Raw genomic sequence first — 15,949 nt, 5'->3', positions numbered from 1 at the left:
TTTTGGGGATTTATTTACCGCTACAATCCATTATACAAAATAGTATCGTCATTAAAATCACTTGGGTTGTTTATCCCGAGTTTTTGCTCTCTTTCGTTATTGAAGCACGGTAGATCAATCAACTTTTAGCTTATGATCCCAAATGATCATAGAACCAAACCCCGATCCAGGCACCAAAGTTTATTTGCAGATTACAGGCGGTAGACAAAATACCGTTCTAATAATAAATATAACATTCATAAAACAAACCGTCATGCTTTCAGATTTCGTGATTGGAAACTTCCAGATATCAAACCAAAGAAAAAAGTGAAACCAAGCTATCCGAAGTCAAAGGCATAAACAAACAAGTTTAGAAGTTGAGTAAAACAAATGCATATAAAACAGTGAAATTAATTATATTCAATTTGACAGTTTTTAGTTAGTCGAATATCTTCAGTTCCCCTGTAGAACAATTGCTAAGATTTACTCATTTGGAAGTATAAAAATACTTAAAACGTTCAGGTAATATCAAGTCAGGAACACAAATAAATCTTCAGGATATCATTAGCTCAGAAATATAATGATGTACGTTGGATGTTTGTTCAGTCTTAGTAATTAGATTATTCCATCAACTGTGAACCAAATTGAATTTTGCAGGGCGATGATCATTAAAGAGTTGTAGGTTGATTTGGTGTATTTACTTGTTATTTGTAACTGTTTCAGGGTAATATTTGTTGCTTTCGATCGTGGTTAAGTCCAAATCATGCATCTTAGAAATGAGGTTTGATTATTAGTAAATTATCTACCTATTCTGAACACAATAATGCATAAAATGACAAATAGTGGCGTTTACATGCTATGGTTACTAATAGTGAACAAATATCATAGGTTTTCATATATCTTGAGACTCAGTGTTCTTATGCGTGCGTTTCTTTCTTACAATCGCTAGGCTTAATTGTCTCGTGTGACTGTTCATATTGTAAAAATGTCCTCTAACCAACCTAGGTGTAAATTTAAAAGTTACTATAGTTTGCTAGGTCAAAATAAAGCATTCCTGGTCACTCGACTTCAAAAATAGTTCTCAATCTCTACACCCTCTAAGGTTTGCACATCTTTCAGTAGGGCTTTTACATGGTCTTGTAAATCTTACTGATTGATGCTTCTCGACTAATATAGCTAGTTTATTTTTAATCCATGGCACATTAATCATTTTCAGTTTGAATGGTAGGTTTTATGAAAGATTCTTCGCATATACTCACAATCATCATAATTGTAAATTTCATCTATCCATTCAAACAGTCCCATGTTTTGATCGATTTGTATGCGGCTAGTTCATACTAACTAACTTGTCTGAGAGAAATCAATCTCACCAGCATTGTGGGAAATTGTCTCTGGCATAAATTTATTTGATTGACAAGCCTACACACCGTTTGTGTCCAGTTTATCATTCCAGTCAATCTGGAGCTCGTCATGTAGCTCACTAACCAAGTACATGCTCATGCGCTTGTCCTCAGCCACATAATTTCTCGAACGGCTAGGGATACCAAATCAACATTTCGGGAGTTAAAATTATGGTTCTTTTACAGTCTATCCATCACTCTGTCTGTCTCTAAACTTGTGATATTGTATTCATCAAACCGGTTCTCATCTGTGAACTTACTTATCAATGATTAAAATACCTACGCTAAAGTAATTTTCGTAACTGGATTTACTTGGCTGCTAATAATAGTTTAATCTAATTCTTTAGTTTGATTTTCCCACTTCAAAATGTTCGTAAACAAGATATGAATCCCTGAATGTTTCAACACTAGGGGCTATAAAATACAGTATTTTAAGCGAAAAGAATATAAACCAATCGAAAACAAATCAGGCTAAATTTAGTTAAATCATATAGAACTATTCTGCCCTCAAATGCCCTTGTACGGCCGAGAGTGGGGAGAGTCAGCTCTCCTTCTCCTTGTATTTGTTTCAAAGACAAATTTTACAAATTTAAACACAAGACTGATTTATACGGCGAATTTTATTATATATTTATTTGAACATATAGATATTGGTACAAGAAGGCACCAAATAGATATGCGCCACATAAATCACCCGATTTGTGTGAAGGCTGTGATACTGCCCGGGTGCCCAAACCGAAGCAGGTGGTTTTCTTAGCGGGCCACACCCGGAGCCTTCGACCTGAAGAACTGATCCACAAGGCAGTGGAGCATCGTAAGGAGATGTAGTCCTATGGTAGCCGGTGATTAACGATTGGTTCATACGCCATTTGTTCCTTCAGGATCCTGGAGCTCATATGCACCATTGGTTTGGAATGAGGGTTTTCCAGCTCCCCTAGGTGGACCCTTCATATCCATCAGTCCGGTTAAAGCGCTGGACATTCGCTTTTCGTCCTCTCCACTTCGTAAACAACACCCCCTCTGCGAGAAGGCAGTGAGTAGGACTTCCCTGGCAGTGGGTGTATGCACGTGGCCATTTGAAAGCATTTCAAGAGGGAGAGCTGACTCTCCCCACTCTCGGCTTATTAGGGCATTTGAGGGCTTGTAGAATCCTAGTGAAAATACCTCAGTTAAATTTTCCAAGAGCTACCACTCATATTATTTATTTATTTATTTGAACACAAATATTGGTACAATGGGGCACCAGATATATATGCGCCACACATATATATGCTACAAGTACCATATTTCATGGAAAAATGGACTAGTTTGAGTTGTCTAGAGAGACGTAAACCTGTTTGGGAATGTCAAGATGATAAAAACTAGAAGTTGTAAACCTTTTGTTCTATTTTACTCTTAATTGGTTTGTTACTCGCTGTTCATGTTATTTCTCAACTCGTACCCTTGCTTCTTAATATTTTTTCTATTCTTGTTGACTTGCTGCACTTTGCTAGGCGTTCTGCATTCAGTTCTATCTTATATTTGACTGATTAAGGATGCAACATTTCACTTATAGCACATAAGTGTAACCCCTTTCCTGTTCTTTGCCCTATTTATGTAGTCGCATAATACTGCCTTTAACGGTAGATGAATACCATGTTGGACAACTGTGGGCTGTTGCAGAGGCATCCAAAAATGAAACTGGAGGCGGAGAGGGAATAGAGGTTCTGGTAAATGAACCATTTAATCCTCAAGTCAATCCTCCTGAGTCACCTTTAAAAGCCAACGGTGAAGAATTCTCCTCTGGGCAGTACACTCATAAACGCTTTTATCTGGCCAGAAAAGTACCTGGTTATGTACGTTTGCTTGCACCGAAAGGGTCACTTGAAATTGACGAAAAGGCCTGGAATGCTTACCCTTACTGCCGTACAGTTTTACAGGTATACATAAATAACTTCATGCATTTTTAGAATCCTAAATATATGCAAGATAACTTTACTCTGATGATTGAGTCTATGCATGTACAAGATAACGTTAATATCGAAAATGTAAGTACTGGTTTTTAAAAGAATCATATTTTATCAGATTCACAACCTTCCACCAAAGCTCTTGGCTCAACGAGAAGTTATTTATATTGATATTGTAAATGATCAATTGCACAGTGCTTCTGACTATGATGCAACATGTGACCCTAGAATATATCAGTCAGTAAAAACTGGTCGAGGTCCATTAGTAGGCCCAAGATGGTGGGAAGTTAGTATATTCACATCTTCATTTATCTTATTTAAATAAATTGATTAGAATACAGATCTACCAATAATGTGCGCCTACAAACTTGTCACATGTGAATTTAAATGGTGGGGTATTCAAAGCCGAGTTGAAAATATGATACAGAATGTATGTTGCATGTAAACAAGATATAGGGTTGTATTTCTTACTTTCTTTTAAAATTATGTAGCAAGAAAGGCGAATTTTCCTTAATTTCAACCGTCAGGTTTTTTGTTGGCTTGATAAATGGCACGGACTTTCTATGGACGATATACGAGCTATAGAAAATAAAACTAAAGAAGAATTGGATGAAGTATGTTTGTTTGGTGGATATAAATGTATGATTATATTTTTTCCCTTTTTGTTAGTCATATATTGCACGTTGTTGATCAAGATTTCTGGAAGCGTTTGCCTATTATTTTTAAGTACGTTGTTTGGTTAGTGAATTCAGTAAAGCACAAACAATACTTGACGGAGGATCAGCATACAACTTATCTTTTCTAATATCTTATTTATTTGTTTATTTATTTGGACACATAAATATTGGTACAAGAGAGCGCCAATATATATGAACCGCACAAAACAATGAGAATTCGAAGAGAAAAAAGAAAAAAAAGGTAAGGAGCGTAAAAAAAGAACAATAACGAAGAGATCGGTGTAAGGTAGTGTGGTAGTAATGGGGGAACGGAAAGGTACAATCGGAAGAAATCTTTCAGTTAAGGAAGATAAAACCACGTTTTATGAAGAAAGTAAAAGAAGGTTACAGCAGGATCGCCACTGGCTTCTATTCTGAGTCATATCTGATAACGTCTCTAGCCACTGTGTTGTACCATCTCTCAGACCCCAACCAGGGAGTCGTGAAGGACCGACAGAAGCCAGTCCTTTGCAGCTTTCTTTCATCCCACGACACCATGTCATGCACTGACCACCTTTCCGCTTTTTCCAACCAGTCCCAGAGTCGGCAAATAATGCACGACGTGGAATTCTCTGGGACGACATTCGGAGAACATGTCCAAACCACCGAAGTAGATGTTTCAAGATGGTGACATCGATTGCATTATCATCTCTGTGCCCGAACACACGATGCCGAACCTCTGCATTACTGACATGGTTTTGCCACTGACTGTCAGCAATCCTTCGTAGACAACGATGATTGAATACAGAGAGTCATCTAACCTCCTCAACTAGAAGAGGTCAGGTTTCGCAAGCATAGAGCAAAACTGCTCTCACCGACGCGTTGTAGATCCGGCCTTTTACAGCCAGACTAACATCACGAAGGCGCCAAAGGTGGCCCAGATTGTCATAAGCCGCTCTGGCTTTCACTATTCGTGCATTGATCTCATCACTCACACCCCCACCGGCACTTATGCAGCTACCCAGATACACGAACTTCTCGACTACTTCTATCTGCTCACCATCCAGAGTGAGTACAGGATTAGAATCCTGCCAGTCTTGTAGAAGTAGTTTGCACTTCGAAGGTGCAAAGCACATACCATACCTACGGACACTGATTGCCAATTGATTAAGTGCGGATTGCATGCCTTGGGCATTATCGCACAGTAAGACAATATCATCATCCGCATACTCAAGGTCGAGAAGTTTTTCTCCAGGCAACAGATCCACACCACCATTACTTACATCCATCAGAGCTGTTTCCAGAATGTCATCGATGGCAAAGTTGAAGAGGAATAATGAGATTGGGAAACCCTGCCTAACCCCACTGTTCGAATGGAACAATGGAGAAAGGTAGTTGTATGCCCTCACTCTGCCTGAGGTGTTTGTATATAGAGTCTTTAAGATGTTAATAAACTTTTCAGGCACACCCTTCTTCAATAGACAATCCCAGAGAACAGTCCTATCCAACGAATCGAAGGCAGCCCTGATGTCAAGAAACACTACGATTGTTGGCCCTTGATAAGTATGACGGTGTTCTAACATTTGGCGGAGGGTGAAGATATGATCAATACATCCTCGACCAGAACGAAAACCAGCCTTCTCCTCGAGAGTCAATCTTTCTCGGGTTTTGAACAACCTAAGAAGAATGACGGAAGCCAATAGCTTGGACGCAATCGGAAGTAGTTGTTACAGGAACGATGTGAACCCTTTTTAAAGATAGGGACAACTATCGACTCATTCCATGATGTTGGTACACTCTCTAGTTCCCAAACCTTTGTAAACAACGTCGTCAATTCCTTAGTCAGAAAGTCACAACCATCTTTAAAAAGAGCCGGAGGTAAGTCATCTAGGCCAGGTGATTTGTAACGCTTCAAGAGTTGGAGTTCCTTGCGGACTTCCGCCTCATTTGGTGGATCAGTCGTCACCGATCATGGAGGCCAGGACAGTCTGACCGATGTTGCCGGATCAGCAGGCCAGTTGAACTGCCCTTCAAAAAATTCCGCCCATCGTCCAAGACGTCGATGGATGTTAGTGATTGGCATCCCATCATCCTCGCAGATTGTTTCGCTCACACCAGACTTCTTGCTGCCAGTGGCTCGGATGAGTTGGAAGAGCTTCCGGTAATTACCAGATGCAGCTGCTGCTTCCAGCTCATTAGCACGCTCCGACCACCAGGCTTCTCGGTCCTTACGCAAGCTTTGCCCAATTTCCTTACGTAACATCCTTCGTTTATGGTCAAACTCACGGTCACCCGGAGTAGACCTACGGGCTTCAGTGAGTTGTAAGGAACCAGAAGAAGCCCAGTGCTTATAAGCGGGACGTTTCGCGAACCCACAACTGACTGTACCCGCCATTTTCATGGCGTCATGCAATTGCAACCAATGCTCATCTATACTTTTCGGTGGAATGGTAGCTAGCCTAGAAACTAGCTCGGTTCGATACTTAGTTACAACAGAAGCTGCAATCAGTTTACTTACATCAATCCGTTTAGGATGTTGAATTCGTTGGCCACTGAAAAGTAAGGTAAGATTGGCGCAGACCAAAGCATGGTCAGAGTCCAGATAGGTACTCCAAAAGGAGCGGCAGTCTTGTACACAACCACGCCAGAGGTAGCTGATCGCGATGTGATCAATCTGAGTCCAGGCTTGAGATGCAGAGGGAGGACGCCAGGTGGCACATCGGCGATGACCGTGTCGAAAGTTAGTGCTAGCCAGAAAAAGGTTGTGGTCTGAGCACAGTGGCAGTAGACGGTCCCCCTTATCTGTCCTGCGACCAACGAGTCCCCATCGACCACCTAAACGACTCTTCTGTGTCTAAGACGCCCGACCTGAGCATCCAAGTCTCCGGCTAGTACTACAATATCTGTCGAACGCACTTTCTGAAGAAGAACAGATAACTGGTGGTAAAACTCATCCTTGATTGCATCCGGGCTGCAATCTGTCGGGGCATAGGCGGAGATGACGAAAAGACATCGTTTCTCACGCCGATTTCTCACTTTGATGGAACTCTAATCTAACAGCACATAACCGACTGTTAATGGGGATCCAATCGATTAGTGCTGCCTCAGCTCTAGCGCTTAGTGCGACACCAACGCCAGCAAGACCAGACGAAGATGCCACAGGGTCCTCAGATAAGCGCACGTAAAACAAGCTTTTTGAAGTGACAGATGGAGAGTGAATTTGTAGTACTTCACCAGAGTCTTGAATACGGGTCTCGGATAGACAGCAGACATCGATATTAAGACTTTCTAAAGACATAGCCAGCCCTATCTGTTGTCCGACCTGCATAAGTGTGCGAACGTTAAAGGCAGCCAGTTTGAATAGCGCACGTGGTTTCAGAAAAACTGCTTCAGTACTCATATTCAGTGGAAACATACAATTTTCAACCGGACAGTGACTCGAGAATGTTTAGATACAGTCGAATTTCCACCAAAGACGAGCCGCTGTATAAGTATAGAAGAGGGTGAATAATGTGGAAAATAATAATAATAATAATAATAATAATAATAAAAAAACAATAATGACAATAATAGTAATGATAATAATTTGAATCATTTGATTGTTTTTCGAAGCGAGAAAAGTAGTTTCCATAGATATAGAGAGTTCATCATTTGCGTGTGGGCTGTGATACTGCCCGGGTGCCCAGACCGAAGCAGGTGGTTACCTTAGGGAACCACACTTCGAACCTTTGACCTAAAGGTCTGATCCACAAGGCAGTGGAGCATCGTAAGGAGATGCAGTCCCATGGAAGCCGGTGACCAACAATTGGTTCATACGCCATTTGTTCCCGCAGGATACTGGAGCCCATGTGCACCATTGGTTTGGAATCCGGTTAAAGCGCCAGACATTCGCTTTTCGTCCTCTCATTTTCATAAACAACACTCCATATTATCTTATCGTGGATTGATTGAAGTTAGGCATTAGCACAGTTGGATCCTCTCATTTTCGTAAACAACACCCCCGCCACAAGAAGGCAATGGGTAGGACTTCCCTGGCAGAGGCTGTATACGCTTGGCCGTTTGAGAGTATTTCGAGAGGGAGAGCAAACTCTCCCCACTCTCGGCCATACCAGAGCATTCGGGGGCTTTCTAATATCTCAACATAATCAATTGTCTCTAATTATGAAATATACATACAGAGCAATTAGTTTTGAATAAATGATATCACTCAGTGTTTTTCACTGTTATGTGCGACCAAATCAGTGAATTCTTTCAAATAATGTTTTCAAAGTATCGGTATTATCAAAAACTGACACTGAATTGTGTAACCAAAACTAACATCAGTCGTAAACGGTCTGTGCAGATTTAGAGGATTTTGTAAAATGTATAACTATTATTCGCTTCAGATTTAAGCTCGATAGTCGCGGCCAACACTCGAAAAATATCTCATTTTAGATACCTCTAGAAGAACTCTTTCACGGTGTGAGCAAACAGGAAGTGAGAACCACCCTCATACTTCTAACAGCACTTGATACCACTGTATTCATAAATAATTCCACTCTTCGATCCCCATTATTCCTCCTACCTCGACTTTCAACTTCCCCTTTTGACTTCCTCCTCAAGCGTCATCATGACACAATTCTATTGCGCGAAACACTGTCGCAGGTTTACTTAAACCTTGCTTCAAACTACACATTGGGGCCTTCAACGTACGCACCCTATATCAAATCGGCCAAACAGACCTCCTTGGCTAGAACCCTAAAATCTCGTATGATTGGTGTGTGCTGTGTCTCCGAACCATGCATACAAAATCGTAGTGTGGTCATTCACTTGACCTCACCTAGCCCGAACGGGGAGCCGACGAGATACGCCCTCCTTGTATCTGGCGACTCGACAGCAAGTTATCATGGACTGGCAGGTGTAGGCATAGGACAGAAGAAGCGCTTTTAGAGTGGATCCCTGCTAACAGTCGTCTTTGTGCTGTTCGGACAAATGGCTCCGTAAGAACTCGGAAGGATAGGGACACACGTCATCGCCTTTTCCTCGTTTCTGTCTACGCTCCCACTGACTGCAGCATGGATGAAGTGTAAGATGATATAAAGCTTTCTGAACTTTTTCGCAAAGCTAAACACTTAGACATAGTACTCGTAGCGTGTGAATTAAATGCCCAGGTAGGTAGCTTAAACCAAGCAGAAAGACATTTAGGTGGGTATTTTAGTATCCCGGTTCAGCGAACAGTTAATGGTGATCGTCTGCTACAACTGTGCTCAAACAATCGTTTATTTTCGGCAAGCACTAAGTCTAAACATAAGGAGAGACATCGTCTAACATAACGATCCCCTGCACCAAACCAACGATGGACTCAAATAGACCATATTGCCATCAGTCATCGTTGGAGAGGCTCGATAGAATACCGCTCGTTCTAGAACACATGTTTAGACTCTGATCATGCTCTAATACGAGCACGTATTTGCTTGCGCCTCATTGGACGCAGAAGAGCCACATTAAGAAGACCCATTAGAGTTGAACTCAGCTATGAAAAAGTCTAAGGTAAATTCCAGGAGCAACTAAAGTCACACTTGGGCAATTATGAAAGTGAGGCTGACCCAAATGTTGCTTGGAAAGATATACGAACAGCTTTGGAAACAGCGGCGACATTTATTAGTGATTTGAACCAGTGGATTTCTACTAAGTCTATTGCAATCATAGATTCTCGTAAACTCATCCCATCAGGCTCCGAACACGATGATGAGCGAAAACAAATAAGATTTAGGCCGACCAAATGTTTAAAGAACGACTGTTAGCAATGGTGGGCAACGGAAGCAAAAGAGACGAAAAAGGCAGCTGTTGTAGGTAACACCAAACAGCTCTTCAGACTCAAAAGAAACCGGAATTAAGAAGTCAAGTGTAAGTGAGACTATCTCAGAAAAAGATGATACTCTTATCTGACCTCAGCACAGATATTTAGAACGATGAGCGGAACACTTTATGGAACAGTTTAGCTGTCCTTCAGCTACTCTACAACTGCCCACCATTCCCAAACAATCTGAATGGAACATTGAAGTAGGCCCCCGACTCTAATTGACGTACAAAAAGCCATAGCTAATTTGAAGCGAGGAAAAGCAGCTGGTCCAGATGGATTGGTTCCAGAGGTCTTTAAGCATGATGGTCTAGTTTTAACTGTTAGGTTGGCTAATATTTTAGCTAAAATCTGGAAACTGGATCTAATCTCATCTGACTGGTCACAATTACTGATTGTCCCAACATATAAGAAGTCAAAATCATCCTTTTCTAACCATAGAGGGATTAGTTTGACTAACATAGCATCTAAAATACTAACCTCAATAATTGCCGGTCGCCTAACTAAGACTCGTGAACTGCAAACACAAGAAAATCAGGTTGGTTTCAGACCTAGTCGTGGCGGTATCGACCACATATTCACCATTCGTCACATCGTGGAACACAGGCATGCTTAACGGCGTCCGACAATAATAAGTTTTCTTGACTTAAAAGCAGCATTTGACTCTGTAGACCGAGAGGTTTTGTGGCAGTGTCTATCATTGAAAGGTGTACCTCAGAAGTACATAAACCTTGTGAAAACTCTTCGCTCAAACGCTACCAACCGAGTCAGAGCTTATGGCAAACTGTCATTTGATTTTTCAACCTCAAGTGGCGTCCAACAAGGTTGTCTGCTATCTCCATTTCTGTTTAATTTCATCATGAACCTACTGCTGGAAATAACTTTCCCGTCGACTGAATTTTCAGGAATTGATCTCATACCAGGAGGTTTACTTACCAACTTGGAATACGCAGATGATATATTCCTGTTTGTTGAAGACTGATAAAATGCAGTCTTTTGGTAGCACTGAACAACAATGCCAGAATGTTTGGGATGTGCTTCTCCACCTCGAAATGCAAGTTGTTGCTCCAGGACTGGCCTGCGTCAACACCTGAACTAAAGATATGGAGTGCATCAGTCGAACGCGTTGACAACTTCATTTGTCTTGGAACTCCGATCACCCCTAATGGGTTGGTGTCTGACGAAATCTCAGCACGGATTCGAAAAGCTCGTCCGGCTTTTACCAACTTACGTCACCCATGGCGAAGGCGAGATATCCGTCTATCAATTAGTTGGCGAGTATACTGCGCAGTAGTTCGTTCTGTTTTACTTTACGGCTGCGAAAGGTGATCATTAAGAGTAGAAGATACACATAAGTTACTAGTATTCGATCATATATGTCTTAGAAATATTTCCCGCATCCGCTGGGATCACTTGATAAGTAATAGTAAGGCTGGGCGCAGGGTATTAGGGAATAATGGTAAATCCGTTAGTGAGGTTGTGGATCCACATCGACTGAAATGGTTGGGCCACGCATGCCCAACCACCGATTACCATGGCGCGCAACGCTGACTAGTGTTGGAGACGGAGAGGTGACAGTTAGGGGCGGCCAAACCAAAATGTGGCATCAGTGCTTGAAGTCACTGAATTCTGGTCTTAGCCTTCTTGGTAGATGCAGACTATTTGATTGGGGTCTGTGCGACTATCGTGACCAATGGTTGGAGACTCTGGGTGACATGGCTCAGAATCGATCACAATGGCATGGATGTATACATTCTTTGTCTTCCCTTAAACCGTGAGATTAAAACTACTTCATGTCTTTCTTACTCGCTGTATCATATCCTTATATGAGATGCGCTTTTTTACATTACTACCATTGAGGTGATTACTTCTATGAATTTGTTGTTCATCTTGTTATGCTAATGAGGTATGGCAACTTGGACCGATGCATGTATGTGCCTTATTGTACGTTGTAGCTGACTTACTGGAGCTCTTCGGTAACTCAAAGGTGTTCCCTATTTTTAGTACCTTGTTAAGACTAATAATCGCCGTCGTTTCAAAATAATTTGTGTCGTCGTTTCTCTTGTTAACTAATTAATACGTTTTTGTTAGGATTTTAACGGAGTTTGTAAGAATGTATTATACCAAGTTGTATCCTAGTTTTACCTATCAATTTTTTGTAACTACTGTTCTTAGTCTACATGACTGAACTATAAACCTTTTTCTATTTTCAGCAACGCCTTGTCGGTAGTGTTCGTGGCACTGTGGCTCATGACTAAAATACTAGCATTAATTCAAAGTGATAATTTGCTGATTTAAGCGGATTGCACACTAATATATATATATATATATATATATATATATATATATATATATATATATATATATTGATGAAATATCCAAATTTTTATATTACGTAAGTTTCGTTTACTGCTATCCATTCATCGTTTTTAGTTTATACTTCTCATGACTAGTATTTCATTTTATATTGTGTCTGATTGTATCAAGTAACAATTTCGGTCAAAGTTCACCAGCTATTTTAATTAGATATTATGTCTACAGTCTTGGATACGTATATTGCTTTGTCAGTTCCTTGCAAATTCATATATAACAGTCATGTGATATGATAACAGTGATATTGACACCAAAGAAATAATCTATTATTAGACTATAAAAACAGAAATATGTCAATAAATATACATTTATGTATGATTTATAAACCATTCAGTCACCAACTAATCCCTATTAACATGCTTCATGTCTACGTTATAATTTTTTATTTCATATTTTTACTTTGATACTTACTAATTGGTTTTATCATGCTATATGTATATTGAAAATAGTACACAAGACGGCATATTAACTTGAAAATTTAATTATATTTTAAATTTGAATCGTTTCATTTACATCTCTGGATTAAATAAAATAACTTGAGATGGTAAAGTGGATAAATTTTCAAAGTGATAAATGAATCAGCTGCTAAATTTTTGTGGGATATCCAGTTGCGTATATGGTTGTTATTGGTGTTCAGTCGTATTTATAAATTGTTTTGTTCATAGTTGCTAAATTAGTCCGTATAAATTTCTAGGTAGAAGAATCAACTGCTACATAATGTTAAATCGAAATAGACTATACAATAGGTATAATTTTTATTTGTTGACGATAGATGAAACAAAAACATTGTAAAATGTATTCGTGGTATTGATGGGTGATGAAAGTGTTAAAACTTTCATCTGTTTAGGCAGCTACAACATTTATTTGGTACAAATGGTTACAGCAACTCTTAATTGGTCGTCATTATGTTAACCTGTGAAGTACCTTCACTGAAAAATATTTTTTAAAATCTTTATTTTCAATAAATTAGCTAGAATCAGTAATTTGAAGTTGACTGATATGAATCAAACACTGACAAGTCAATTTTATTGTTTATTTTATGTTGTCTTGTGTAAATATTTAGCGCAAACGTTTATGTATATGAACATGTTAGCCCATTCTATAAACAGTGCCATATAACCAGTTATCTTGTTCCGATTTCCGTCCATAAACAGTTAAATCAAATCGCCTTTTTTGGAGCAAGGGACAGAAGAAAATAAACAGTCATTATCTACCACTCAATTCTTGTGAATGATTTCTTTCTTTTCCTTTGTTTTATCTCACAGTGTATGTGTGATATTCTGTTACTTTTTCTTAATACTATCAATGACAACATTCAGTGGTTTCCTATATATACATGTATGTTGTTAATTATCTAACTGCGCCAAATTCTAAGATAAATTTTTATAAATTACATGAGAATTTCATTCCTCGGTTGATTTTTCTTCTTTTCTATCTATGTTCATTCTTTTCGTTTGTTAACTGTTGTTCATAAAATCAAAGTTTTGTTTATGACTGTATTCCTGCTTATTATTAATCTTATACTTCAGAAAAATAATGATATTATTGTTGTCATTAACTCAGTTTAACTAATATTTGTGCTGCTAAATTACTTTTTGAAATTTATTACCATACACATTCCAAAAACTTCACAAAAGGATACATGTATACATATTTGTTTTTTCTTGTGTTCCTTTTTATATTTTCGGCGCTTGTTGTCATGTTGTTTGCTTTTGTTTTTTTTGCCTGAAATTAGGGATTCTACTGTCATACCCAATTAGAATCTTTTTACTCATCTCTTATTTTGTTAATATTCTGACAATTGTTGTGTTTACCTTTGATCGTCATCGTTTCTCGTCATTAATGAAGAAAATAACCAAATGAAGGTTTTTCTTAACTTTATCAATCGTTTAAATAACCTGTCCCCTCCCTATTTAGAAAAATTCGCAAACTAAAAGATAAATAGTTCTGAATTATTACATCAATTTTCGTCTTTCCCTTTGTTCACTAATTTTTAATCTTTCTTGTGTGTAGGTCGGTTTATTCATTTGTCAGTCTGTGTTTAGCTTTGTAAATGATTTAATTAAAGAATGCATTGAATTATTCGTGTCGAAGTTATTAATATCGATGTTTAATGATATTCTGTCTTCTCTTATTTTTCACGGGAAGGTTGTAACAATTGCTAAAATTATATTTCTAAACTTATCAGTTCGTAATGCAATGTAGTTATTCGGATTAGTTAAGTAATGTTAACTAATTTCTCGTTCATTCGCTTAGCCTTGATAAAAAAATATATTCCTTTCATTATTGTATGTGTAGTAAACTAAATGACCCGATACTTCAGTTAAGTGAGATAGTATTATGCATCTTTGATTGCAATTTGGAATGCTATGTGCTCGAATTTCTCAGACGGATGTCTTTTTGATAAATGCTAATCTTATATGTAAGATTTGTCCAAAAGGTTTTTGGTTAATCACCTTTGTATATCAAAAGAATTAATTCACATAGTTGTTATGCCAAGTTCTACGTTTTTCATGAATAACCGATTAACATGGTTATTATGAATATTGTCATTCTTAGAATTATATCTCATAAACTAGGTTTACGCATTATGTAAAAGAAATCGAATTGTAATTAATTATATCACTGATCAAATAATGTGGTTAAATGGTATCAATAAAGTCATTTTATAAAAAGAATTATCAAGGACGAAGACCAAAACGATATTAATAAAAAAAGTGGGTTAACACAGCGGTGATCCCATATCATAAAGGCATTTCAGAAGGATCCTAACTTCAAAATACAAGAGTATTCTTTCGAACAAACAATAATCTAAGACCAAAACTAGTAAAATCCGAAGATCCAATACCCAAGAAGAACAACAAAATTGTGTTTATGAAATCAAATATAGTGACTGTAATGCAACGTATTTAGGTGAAACATCAAGGCAACTGGATATGAGGGTGAAGGAACACAAGCTATGCTTAAAGCACATTCCTAAATCCTCGTATGACGTACGAAAACTCGAGAACGAATCAGTGATAGTATTGCACTTCAAGGAATCGGGCCATGCAATTGATTACAACGGTACAAGAGTCCTTCAAAAAGGTTTTACCTCTTACAAAGAAAAGCCCTACACATATGAGCGAATCCAAACAGTATTAATAGGAGAGATGGGCTACAATCAGCTGTTCCGCGACAACTAATGATGAATAAGTAAACCTGAGCTCCTTATTTCATTTTACCTCTCTTATCTGGATAACAGCAATTACATTCAACATTTCTAATCAGTTGTTTTAACTGAATATGTTAAACAATTAACTGGGACAATAAAAATGACACAAACATTCATTTACTTGGGAATCATTTAGGAATACCGATCGATAGTTCCATCATGGTTTAGGATCTTAAATGTTTCTTTTTTGACTCGTTTAATGTTAATTTTGGCAAACAGCTGTTTTCTTCCAAAGCTTATCAGCTTGCTCAATGTTATGACTTGGTCAGTGTTTTAAATTCGTTGATTGTTTAACTATTTATTGCAGTTTAATCACACCTCAAAATATATTATTGACCTTTATCAATAAATTCCTTTAAAATTTATATTATTGAAGCTTAAGTAATCACAGACTTCGAACAATAGGTGTTTTATCCACTTATGAAGATGGAGTGAAATTTATCATAGTCACGCGTTCAAGTATTAAGCTTTTTGGCCAATATGAGCTGCTTCCTGATTTAGAAATTCCATTCATTACTGACACTTACTAAGTTCATGTACCC

General features: G+C 38.4%; 1 protein-coding gene across 2 annotated transcripts; it reads left to right on the top strand.

Moving 5' to 3' along the window:
- The first annotated feature begins 455 nt into the window (after window positions 1-455).
- On the top strand, window positions 456-15,119 carry MS3_00007835 (uncharacterized protein). 2 transcript variants are annotated; one of them, XM_051216178.1, is made up of 9 exons: window positions 456-657; window positions 2,980-3,298; window positions 3,329-3,406; window positions 3,444-3,611; window positions 3,660-3,755; window positions 3,817-3,939; window positions 12,034-12,151; window positions 12,188-12,215; window positions 13,257-15,119. In XM_051216178.1, exons 1-7 carry the CDS (start codon window positions 641-643, stop codon window positions 12,076-12,078), a joined length of 846 nt encoding a protein of 281 aa, XP_051066742.1. In that variant the 5' UTR covers window positions 456-640; the 3' UTR covers window positions 12,079-12,151; window positions 12,188-12,215; window positions 13,257-15,119. The 2 variants fall into 2 exon arrangements, with proteins under 2 accessions (XP_051066742.1, XP_051066743.1); XM_051216179.1 differs by having other exon boundaries at window positions 2,980-3,406; window positions 12,034-12,215; window positions 13,257-14,309.
- Window positions 15,120-15,949: the final 830 nt, after the last annotated feature.

This window comes from Schistosoma haematobium, chromosome 4, assembly GCF_000699445.3.
Source record: "Schistosoma haematobium chromosome 4, whole genome shotgun sequence".
In the NCBI taxonomy this organism is placed as follows: domain Eukaryota; kingdom Metazoa; phylum Platyhelminthes; class Trematoda; order Strigeidida; family Schistosomatidae; genus Schistosoma; species Schistosoma haematobium.
Note: the sequence above shows the minus strand (reverse complement) of the source record. Positions and strands in the feature narration are given on the sequence as shown.

Excerpts from the sequence above, each read along its gene's own strand:
- MS3_00007835 (XM_051216178.1), top strand. Across the intron at positions 3,299-3,328 it reads ACTGCCGTACAGTTTTACAG|AATCCTAAATATATGCAAGA; the intron begins GTATACATAAAT and ends ATGCATTTTTAG. Across the intron at positions 3,612-3,659 it reads TAGGCCCAAGATGGTGGGAA|AATACAGATCTACCAATAAT; the intron begins GTTAGTATATTC and ends TAAATTGATTAG.